This window comes from Nematolebias whitei, chromosome 7, assembly GCF_014905685.2.
Source record: "Nematolebias whitei isolate Nwh7 chromosome 7, NemWhi1, whole genome shotgun sequence".
NCBI lineage: Eukaryota > Metazoa > Chordata > Actinopteri > Cyprinodontiformes > Rivulidae > Nematolebias > Nematolebias whitei.
Window position 1 is genome coordinate 1724726 of NC_056504.1, and position 12188 is coordinate 1736913.

At 42.0% G+C, this 12188-nt stretch overlaps 1 protein-coding gene across 1 annotated transcript in view; it reads left to right on the forward strand.

The window, feature by feature from the left end:
* Positions 1–8405, forward strand: part of LOC119412087 (calcium-dependent secretion activator 1-like) — a 780001-nt gene extending 771596 nt beyond the window's left edge. Inside the window, 2 exon segments of the mRNA XM_037679064.1 lie at positions 2272–2376; positions 8232–8405. Of these exon segments, the coding sequence (XP_037534992.1) occupies positions 2272–2376; positions 8232–8405 (279 nt within the window).
* Positions 8406–12188: the final 3783 nt, after the last annotated feature.

The following is a 12188-nucleotide window of genomic DNA, read 5'->3' on the forward strand; positions in this document are numbered from 1 at the left end:
CAAATGCCACACAGGAAGACCAGCCAGTGCCCCGATGAGGCGAAGCCACGCCCCCAACCGCCGCCCTACACCACCAATGACCTGTGGGCTCGTCGCTGCAGCTTCCTAGAGGCTCTGCATTGTGGTGGCTGGGGTCACCCGGTTCTTTCCTCTGCTCCTCTCTGGGGGGGGTGCGGTTCTCCCTGTTGGGAGACTCCTGGGGCTCCGGGCCTGTGGGCCGCTGTGTGTCTGTGGCTCCGGTCCTCCCTATGTTGCCATTGTGTCCTGGGGTGGGCGGGTCTGTGTGCCCCCACGTCCACTATTGGGCATTCTTTTGGAGAAATCTGTTGGTGGTGGGCGTGCTTGCGCGGGTGTTTGGATTCAGGTGCTTTGACAGATGCACGCTAGGTTGGGTAGTGGTGGAAGCTAGATGATTCCTTGTGCCATGTCGAATGTTTCATGGTGATATTGTGTGTGGCATTGTGCTGTGCATGTTGTTTTGTCGTGGTGGTCTCTCGTTTTATCTATTTTTCTTTTATTTATTTATTTATTTATTTATTCTTCTTTCTTCTCTTTCTTTAAAAAAAAATTGAGCGATGATAAGTTCATTGAAACACTTCACAATGTTTCTACACTTAAACTGAGCTCAAAGAAGAGAAAAAAAAAAGAGGAGGGGGCGTGCCAAAGACTTCAACTTAGCACCAACATAGCTGGTTTGTTCCACTTTTGAGTAAGCTGTTTGGGGGAAGAATCAGTTTTGTGTTGTGTGTTTCCTTGACTGATGAAACCTTCCGGATGGAAGGTGAAACATTTCAGCAACAAACAAAAAAAAGAGAAACTGTTCAGATGACCTGACTGAAAATTGATGGAATGTATACCTGGATTATTGAGCATGGACTTTTTTTGGTCTCCTAAAATGTATTAATTAAGATTTTAAAAATACCAAATTTATTATAACGTCTAAATCCCCATAACTCAAAATGTTGTGAAGAATCCTAATGTTTTACTGGTGTATATTGCTACAAGTGATTTTGATTATTTAATTTTATTTTAGGACAGCTATTAGTATGTGTCATACTATCTCTTCTCAAAGACCCCTTATGAAGCTGGTGACAATCATCCCTCAGTTGCTTTTGAAGAATATTTCATACTACATTCAATAAAATCCAATCTTGGAAACTTGAGTTGGCTTTCAGGTCCGTGCTGAGCTGAGAAAAATTATTCTTCTCTTCGGATCTTCAAGTTTCCTTTAGTTACTGAATGCATCAATGACTGTCCTTTAAAACTTTCCAAGTGCTTCAGCGCCAATCGTTAATGCTGAGCGTTTTTATAATTTTGTCTGTTCATTGTGTAATTTCTGCATAGCAACAGCCCTGGATTTAGACTATTCTACAATGTCAGATCACATGTTCAACGTTACTGTCATTGCTAAAATTATCTTTGACTGCCACTAGATCTGTTTTCCCATTTTTCTACAGAGAGCTTTCTCTTTTTCTGAGAGAGCCTCTTCACTTAAGGTCTCTTATTCCTTTTTTCTGCAGATTACTTCCTCTTTTTCTGCAGATAACTTCCTTTTTCCTCCTACTGGCCTGGCCATCTGTTCAGACTTCCACATCCGGTGGTGACTTGACACATGAACATTAAGCTGTTAACTTGACCTTTTGACCATCAATTCTCTTCACTTTTTAGTCAATAACATTAATTCATTTATTCTTAATCATTAAAAATTAATTCACTTTTAATATAAGCTTTGCCTATAATCTCTTAATTTAAGCTCCACAATGTCTTCATCATTGATTGATTAAGCCTTAATTCATATAATTTCACACTCTTAAAACATAGTACATTAGAAAGACTTTACACACTGTTACATACTATTATATAAATTTGTTTCAGTAAATAAACGTTTCTTGTGTTTTCAGAAGTTTTAGTAAATAAACCTTTCTTGCTTTTCTAGAACACGTACTCAGGGATCTGTGGTTTGTACTGCTCTTAACCTTATTTAAGTCATGAAAACTGACTTCATACCTCACCTGAAATGCACATCACTTGACACCAGTGGGGTTGCCAAATGTTAACCTTTGGTGGCCAAGGCCACAATTTGCCCACTCGCTGTTTGAGCCACTGCACCTGGTGGTGGATAAGATGCTCCCTCTACTTGTCGGGATCTGTCACTCTGCGCTGCCTTAGACACAAAATGAAAAAAAAACTACCTGTATTCTCCTGCACTGTGTTATGCATGATGCACTGATTGTAATCATGTGATGTGTGATGTTTGTGTTTGTGTTGCAGCAATGGTACACCAGCAGCATGAACCTTGTAGGAACATGGCTGACTGACAGGATGGACCTGCAGCTACATGTTTATCAACTTAAGATACTCATCAGGATAATCAAAGTAAGAACGATGCATCACATTTCTTACTGCAATGTACAGTTTCACATCTTACTGTTACATTTATTAACTAAATGGAGGATATCTCGTACTGTTACATTTATTAAATAAATGGAGGATATCTCGTAGTGTTATATTATTGTTATCATATTGTATTATTATTATTATTACGTGGGTTACCAGGGCCCCACCTTGGAGCCAGGCCTGGGGGAGGGGCTCATCAGTGAGCGCCTCTTGACTGGGTCTCTACCCATGTGGCCCGGTTGGGCTCAGCCCAAAGCAGCAGCATGAGTTTACCTTCCTGTGGACCCACCACCAGCAGGAAGGGCCATAAAAGTCAGGTGCATGATGCAATGGGCAGTGGCTGAAGGCGGTGACCTTGGCACTCTGACCCTGGCTTACCAAAGCTGACTCTTGGGACATGGAATGTAATCTCTCTGGCAAGGAAGGAGCCTGAGCTTGTACGTGAGGCTAAGAGGTACTGACTAGACATAGTTGGGCTCACCTCAAAGCATAGCATGGGCACTAGAACATATCTCCTTGAGAGAGGCTGGACCTTATTCCACTCTGGACTTGCCCATGGTAAGAGGCGTCGAGCTAGTGTGGGTCTATTTGTAGCCCCCCCGACTTGGTGCCTGTGTGTTGGGGTTTTCCCCAGTATATGGGAGGGTGGTTTCCCTTCGCGTTCAGGTTGGGGGATGTTTTCTGACTCTAGTTTGTGCCTATGTGCCGAACTGCAGTTCACAGTATCCGGCCACCTTGGAGTCCTTGACAGGGGTGCTAGAAGGTGCGCAAGCTGGGGACTCCTTTATTCTGCTGGGGAAATTCAATGCCCATGTGGGTAATGACAGCGTGACCTGGATCAGTGTGACTGGGAGGAACGGCCTCTCTGATCTGAACCCAAGCAGTGTTCTGTTGTTGGACTTCTGTGGTAGTCATAGTTTGTCCATCACGAACACCATGTTCGAACATAAGGGTGTCCATAAGTGCACTTGGCACCAGGACACCCTAGGTCATAGATCGATGATTGACTTTGTAGTCGTGTCATCTGATTTGTGGCCATTTGTTTTGGACACTCGAATGAAAAGAGGAGCTGAGCTGTCAACTGATCACCACCTAGTAGTGAGTTGGATCAGATGGCGGGGGAAGATGCTGGACAGACCCGGTAGACCCAGATGTGTAGTGAGGGTTTGTTGGGAACGCCAGGCAGAAGAACCCGTCAGAGAGGGCTTCAACTCACACCTCTGGGAGAGCTTCAACCGCATCCTAGCTGAGGTGGGGGGCAAGTGGCCATGTTATGCACCTCACTTGTTGAGGTAGCTGAAGGTGAAGGTGGGGTTCTGTTTACCTCAACCAGTGATGTCATTGAGAGGTGGAAGGAATACTTTGCAGACCTTCTCAATCCCATCAGTATGTCTTCCATGGAAGAAGCTGAGTCGGGGGACTTTGGAGTTGATCCGTCCATAACTGTGGCTGAGATAGCCAATGTAGTTAAAAAGCTCAGAGGCGGCAGGGCTCTGGGAGTTGATGAGATTCACCCTGATTTCCTTAAGGCTCTGGATGTTGTGGGGCTGTCTTGGTTGGCACGCCTTTGTAACATTGCTTGGACATAGGGGACAGTGCCACTGGATTGACTTACTGGGCTGGTGGTTCCCCTCTTCAAAATGGGGGATTAGAGAGTATGTTCCAATTACAAGGACATCACTTTCCTTAGCCTCGCTAGTAAGGTCTATTCAGGGGTACTGGAGAAGCAAGTCAGAATGATGGTCGAACCTCAGATCCATGAGGAACAATGTGGATTCTGTCCTGGCTGTGGAACACTGGATCAGCTCTTTACTCTCACTAGGGTCCTCGAGGGGTCATGGAAGTTTGCTCATCCAGTTTACATGTGTTTTATGGACTTGGAGAAGGCATTCGATCGTGTTCCTCTGGGTACACTGTGGGGGGTGCTCCGTGAGTATGGGATAGGCATGGGATAGGGGGCCTGTTGTTATGGTTGTTCAGTTCCTATACAAGCTGTGCAAGAGTTTGGTTCGCATTGCCGGCAGTAAGTCAGATCCCTTCAGGGTGGGAGTTGGACTCTTCCAGGTCTGCCCGTTTTCACCAATTCTTCTCATAACTTTTATGGGCAGAATTTCTCAGTGCAGCCAGCTGGCAGAGGGTTTCTGGTTTGGTGGCCTCAGGATTCCATCTCTGCTCTTTGCAGATGATGTGATCCTGTTGACGTCATCATGCCGTGATCTTCGCTCTCTCTGGAGTGGTTTGCAGCCAAGTGTGAAGCAGCTGGGATGAGAATCAGCACCTCCAAATCTGAGGCCATGGTCCTCAACTGCAAAAGGGTGGGTTGCTCTCTTCGGGTCAAGGGTGAGGTTCTGTCTCAAGTGAAGGAGTTCAAGTATCTCGGGGTTTTGTTCATGAGTGAGGGAAGAATGGAGCGTGAGATTGACAGACGGATTGGTGTAGCATCTTCGGTATTGCGGACTCTGTACTGGTCCATTGTGGTGAAGAGAGAGCTGAGCTGTAAGGCAAAACTATCTGTTTACTGGTCAGTCTACATTCCTACCCTCACCTATGGTTATGAGCTCTGGGTAGTGACCGAAAGAATGAGATTGTGGATACAGGTGGTTGAAGTGAGTTTCCTTTGCAGGGTAGCTGGACTCTCCCTTAGAGATAGGGTGAGAAGTTCAGTTATCCGGGAAAGACTCAGAGTAGAACCGCTACTCCTCCATGTCGAGAGGAGCCAGTTGAGGTGGTTCAAGCATCTGGTAAGGATGCCCCCTTGGGTGCCTCCCTAGGGAGGTGCTTCGGGCATGTCTGACTGGGAGGAGACCCCAGGGAAGACTCAGGACATGCTGGAGAGATTATGTCTCTCAGTTGTCCTGGGAATGCCTTGGAATCCTCCCAGAAGAGCTGGAAGAGGTGGCTGTGGAAAGAGATGTCTGGGCCTCCCTGCTCAAGCAGCTGCCCCCGCGACCCTACTTCAGAGTAAGCGAAAAATAATGGATGGATGTTGTATTTTCGCCTTTATTATTAATTACAGAGGGGGTATTATCAAAATGATGAAACAATGGAAGCTTTTTGACTGTGCATGTGAAATTCATCCCTAACACAGTTATCATCACACAAATTTAAGTCCAACCCCCACCATTATAGACTCATGAACGGCTTGTTAGATTTGGTTGAAACTCACAGAAAGTAATCATCACATGTATCTCTAGAAATTATTAACTTTTGGAGCCATTTTTATTTAAGATGGCTGTCACAGCACCTCAGCAAACAAAATTGAGTACAACTATATCTCATTCTTTGAGATATTCAGCTGAAATTGAATATGGTTGTAGCTGATAGCAAATTATAATACATTCCTAATGTAAATCAAATATCCAAGATGGCCACCTTAGCTAAAAGAGAAAAACTACAATAATACAGCCATTTTTAGAGCTATTCAGATGAAATTTGTTGTATGTCGTAGTCTGAGGTTAGCAGCGAACCCAGAGTGCAGAACAGGGACTCAACTCGGCAGATATACAAAAAATATGATTTAATGATAAATAAAAGTACAAAATAAACAAGCTGACGGGGCAGCAAAACTTACATGAATAGGCACGGGGAACTCAGGCGACAAGAGAGACACGGGGAGCTCGAGGGACCAGGAAGACTCAGGACAGACTCAGGACAAAACTCAGGACAAGACTCAGGAGACCCAAGGGAGAGAACCAACGAAGACGACCCGACAAAGGACAAGACAGAATAGGGTGACTTAAATACAAGGAGAAGACGAGACATGATGACAAACAGCTGGGACGAGACACAGGTGGCAACAATGGAAACTAACGAGGAGCACGAGGGAAACAGACACACCGGGCCACAGAAAACTAACATCCTTACATTGTATTGGTAGGGAACATGATCCCTAATATACTTTGACTGATAATAAAAAAGGGCAGCACAGTGGTGCAACTGGTAGAGCTGATGCCTCTCAGCGAACAGGTCCTTGGTTCAAACCTCGGTCCAGGGGCCTTTCTGGGTGGAGTTTGCATGTTCTCTCCGTGCATGCGTGGGTTTTCTCTGGGTGCTCCGGTTTCCTCCCACAGACCAAAAACATGCATGTTAGGCTGATTGGTAACTCTAAATTGTCCCTAGGTGTGAGTGAGAGAGTGAATGGTTGTTTGTCTCGTTTGTCTCTATGTGTCCCTGTGATGGACTTGCGACCCGTCCAGGGTGTCCCCCGCCCTTCGCACAGTGATTGCTGGACATGGGCACCAGCGACCCCCAAAATGGAATAAACGGGTAAAGATAATGGATGGATGGATGGATGGATAGATGGATGGATGATAATAAAAAATCCAAGATGGCAACTTGAGCTAAAAAGGAAAAATACTATGAATCAGCCAATTTTAGTCATATTTGGTGTGGTTATAGCTGAGAACATTTCCCATCAAATGCTGCATCAAATTCAAAAATCCAAGATTTGCCACCACTGCTACTTTTAAATGGCTTTAACTCAGCCATTTGTACACATATAGAGCTGAAATTTAGTGAGGTTATAGCCGAGAACATTCTCTATAATATATTGAATCCCAATCAAAAATCCAAGACGGCCACATTAGTTAAAAAAAAAAAAAAGATAACAGCCATTTTTAGAGCTATTCAGCTGCATCTTTGTTTGATGGTATCTGATAGCGAACCCCAATACATAGTACTGTAAAATCAAAAATTTAAATTGGCAGCAGCCTGGCAGTCCCCGTCAAAGTTTCACCAGGAACTTTCTAGTTGTACTCTATTAACCCCCAATGGGGAAATTAATTCTCTGCATTTTTCTCCCATTGCATATGTGAGCACACACGTTAAACAGAAAGCTGCCATCTAAGGCACCTGGGGTGCAGCTGGAGGGGTTAAGGGCCTGGCTCATGGGCCCATAGTGGAGCAAGTCAGGCTGGAGGCAGGTGTGGGAGTTTCACCTTTTCCACCCACATTTTTCATGTTGTTGGTCTGGGGAGTTGTTTGTTTTATCAACTGCCAATGACCAATCATGATTTTTCCAGATGCACGCTCAATACCCCAGGTAGAAAAATCTAACAAAGTTAAGTCATGTCCTCTGGACAGAATCTGTCCAGAGGACATGACTTAACTTTGTTTGACCAGTCATTCTTATTTTAATAGAATGATTCCATGAACATATGAGGCATGTTTTTCAGGATAACATAAGTTTTTAAATTAGCTACAAGAGCAGTCATTTACAGTACTTGTTTTCTTCTTTATAAACTATTCTAACAAACATTTTATATAAACTGTGAAATTATGTGTAATGCCTAAATTATTGCACAATCTTCATTTTTTATCTTTACAAAATTTATATGGCTGTATTATACCATGACTAAATATTGTTTTATCAATATTCTTTCTGAATCCAAGTTTTTACTAAATTTAACTTCATTTAATAAACTTTGCAAACCTTTCTTTGTTGATGCCATAAAAACTGTGCTGTCTGCATAGAAGAATAATAACCCTCACATGCACGTTTGGCTGCCCTGTTACCCTCACATGCACGTTTGGCTGCTGTTACCCTCACATGCACGTTTGGCTGCCCTGTTACCCTCACATGCACGTTTGGCTGCTCTGTTACCCTCACATGCACGTTTGGCTGCCATGTTACCCTCACATGCACGTTTGGCTGTCCTGTTACCCTCACATGCACGTTTGGCTGCTCTGTTACCCTCACATGCACGTTTGGCCAACGGGAGGAAACTGGGGTACCCAGAAAAAATTCCCACTCATTCACTGAAAACCAATCATTTTCTGGACTGCCTTTACCAACTCTCTTTTTTAAATTTTTTCTTTCTTTATTTTTGTGGCAGAAAAAGTACCGTGACTTCCGTCTGCAGGGCGTTCTGGACTCCACTTTGAACAGTAAGATGTATGAGACGGTGAGAAACCGGCTGACCTTAGAAGAAGCCACTGCAGTGGTGAGGGAAGGAGGGATGCAAGGCATCTCCATGAGAGACAGCGAAGAAGAGGATAATAACCAATAGGTCAAAGGTCACATGATGACCAGAAAGTCTGAGATGTTCAGCCAGAAGGTGTGCTCCTTCAGAACCCAAACTGCCTTCACTTGAGGTCACATTACCCAACTTGTTTCTTCCTTTTGCATTGTTACACTTTGATTATGAAATGGTTCAAAGTTTCTGTGAGCAATGGCTGTTCATTTATTCATGCGTTCATTTCTGTCAAACTTCAACAGCACCAAACTCTGGCAAAACACAGTCAAAGTAAAAACACATTTTCACCTGACTACAAAGGGTCAAGGAGTTTATGATGTAAACACAAGCACAATTTGAAATTTGACTTTAAAAGTAAAGCAACTGAACCAAATTTATTATACCATAAATTTAAATTTTCTTTATTTTTCTTTTATTTCTGAATTTCCAACATGATTTTTGCAATAAAACAACTAACATCAGGGAGTTTTGTTGGGTGGGAAATGTTTGGAATGTGCGTCCACATGCAGTGACCAAAAACATAGTACTGAAACATCGGCAGACGTGTTAGCAGGACCATACTCATCTAACAATAATCCTGTGAACACACTGATGCTTTGTCTATGTCATTATTTATAATTCTCCTTCACTTTGATCTCTGATATGAATCTGTTTTATTTCCATCTAGCAAAGGCTGAAGATATTATGGCACACCACCAATATCCACAACATCACATAACTTCCAGTTTAATGTGTGGCTGCATCTACAGTAGGCTGGAGAATGGCTCCTTTCACAAACTGGGTTGCCATCTCACACACACACACACACACACACGCACGCACACACGCACAGAAACCCCACACACACGCACACATGTGTCTGTGTGTGTACCCTGGCCCTGCCAGACATTAGAGGAAACTCTGTTTTCTAGGTTTCTTTATTTCTTAAAAGTATACAGTACTTTCCTCAGAATGGGGTGGTTGCAGATTAATCCATGGTGGTGTACCTCCTGGCTCCTCCGTTGAGTCTGGTCGTTGTTAAAACAGTTCCCTCCACTTCATAAGATCCATCATATTGTGCTGCCTGGGACAAGCAAAATAAAAACCTCCCTTTGTTCTTCTTCACAGTGTGAATCCTGCCCACTTGAATATGTTACATCAAAAACATTTAGGTTTACTTCATTCACTGTTCAAATCCAGACCAGAAAAACTTGAAAACTAGAAACATTTGCTTTTCAAATCCCTCAATGACAGGGAACATCCTGCTGGTAAAAACAGAGTTTGAAAGTGCTACAAACATTTAGGAAAAGTATCTGGAACAAAGACCTCTTTTTATTCGATCCGATATATATATATATATATATATATATATATATATATATATATATATATATATAGTACTGCACATGCAATGCCGAAGCTAACACATTGATGGATGACCATTCACGCCCCCTTGAATTACTTGTGGTCCATATGTAATCAAGAATGCTTGAATAGACCTAATAAATCTAGTTATAAGGTCCAAACAGCACCAGTTCCAGCAGTTTATAAACCAAACAAAAAGAAAACTACTTCAGATGTTTCTAAGACATGAAGTGCAACTATGAGGTCCACATGGTGGGGTACATGTTCCAGTTTAGCACATGTTGGAATCTTTTTAGCATCATGCTCAATAAAATATTGGGTTTAAATTTTACAGCAGAGTGCTTTAACATCCTATTGTTTTAAATGTGCTGATGGAGAGGACATCCATTTTCATCCAGTTTAACTAAACACTAGATTTTTACATACATAAAACTCGATTAACTTTAAGTCCTTAATTTAGCTGCCCAGTTTGGACAGATCTACCTAAAGTATGAGCTCATATAAGCATGTCAGTTTCTATTTATTTCCAATTTATTTGCATGAACTAAGATATGTTGGTCCCTATGATTACGTGAATCTTTAAAAACGTAAAATAAAGTTTATATTAGTAATAATCTTGTAGTCATGTTGCTGTTTTTAGTATTTTATATCACTTTGTAATGTAACTGTTTTTATATAATTTTCTTCCATTATTTTTCCAATTTATATGCCTTATTTTCAGATTGTCTACTGTTGTCATTGTTGTCTACTGTTGTTATCACTCTTTGTTAAAAACAGGTCTCTCTTGTAAATGAGTCCATGAGGCTCAATGAGACTAACCTGTATAATAAAAGTTGAATGAAACAAAGTTTACAGTATATGGGATAACTTACTTAACGTGGTGTTTGTATAGTTTTCCATAAAAACATGATGTGAAAGCTTGAACTGATGTAAAACTGATCCAAGATGTCTCCCCACCAGAGTTTACAGCTTCTGACACATGACACTGAAACTAACTCCAACATTTGATTTATTTCAGTGTATTTATTAACATGAGGTGAGGACGATGTCCGTCAACTGTCTTTGGTCACACATCGTGACATGTCAGATACTTGCATCAGCATTATAATTCTGAATTGTTCTTTGTTTTATTGAAGAGATGAGTCAGTAAGGTAATAATAGATCTGTTCTTTGCTTTTGTCCCACGTTTAAAAACGTTCATATTTTGAATTTTACAGCAACTATTTGATTTTGGTTCAAAATGTTTTAATGTACTGAAATATTTTGCCACATATAGTATTTTGTGTGTGTCCTTTGATCATTTTTGGATGTATTATGTATTTTAACTGGATTTTGTAACAAATCTTTGGGCATGAAAACTGCCAGTAGTGACCTTCTTTTGGTTATCTCTACTTGTAGAGCTTCTGTAGCTGCCATCCTGTGTGCTGCATGGACAGACCTGCTGCTCCATCTCCATGTGTTTGCTCCATATGTTAACGTTCTACTGGGTTCTACTGGGTTCTTCTGGGAATTGTGGTTCTGACTCCCTAAAGACCCATAACGTACAAGTAAATATTAATAAAAATAAGTGAAATGTGTAAAACTAAGTGTTGGCTCTTTCTTTGTTGATGTGAACAATTGTGGCAAATTAAGTTCAAGTTTTTTGTCATTTGTATCACTTGGGGTGGAACAAAATTGTATACTCAGGGTCCCAGTTACACCAAAAAATAGCAAAAATATAAAGTATAAAAAGAAACAGTATTCATTCAAACTTTATTTAAACAGAAAAATCACATTGAGCCTCGAAGACTCATTTACAAGTGAGACCTGTTTGGACAGACAAAAACAGTGGTTAACTGGACACATGTAGGAGTTGGAGGCGAAAAAAATTCCTATCAGACTTTTTTCTTGGCTGAGAAAAACCCCTAATTTTGAAAAAACACCTTGCACAAACAAGCACATATTTACGTAGACATTCTGCAATAGAGCAGAGCAGGAAGAAGGAAGAGACAAGAGCGGTCAACAACACTTATAGATGCTCTCGAGGTCACTGTAATCAATCCATGTCCTCCGGTGAGATCCATAAACATTCTCGAGGTATGTCGAGGAATGGCCAAGGATAACCCCTGAGAATCCAGAGTCCTGAAATGATGACACAAAGTTTATTCAGCTGGCTCATCTGGTTATCAGTTGGAAATTCCTCAGGGAGGGGGTGGTGAGCGTCAGATCAAATTTTCTCCAGGCGAAATTCAGATAAGGTGGCCTTCAAGGACAGCCAAGGTGACCAAAATTTAGATAAGCACACAGTTGTTTTGGGGACAGGCAGAACTTAATGACATCTGCCTTGAGTCTGTGTCGGTCTACTCGGTTCTGAAATGTCCAAATTAACATGGCCACACCGATGGAACATGACTGAGTAAAAATCCCCAAGATCTGATCCATTCAGCCCAAAGCATTCGAGTCCGGGTACTCGAGACATGAAAGCAAACCATC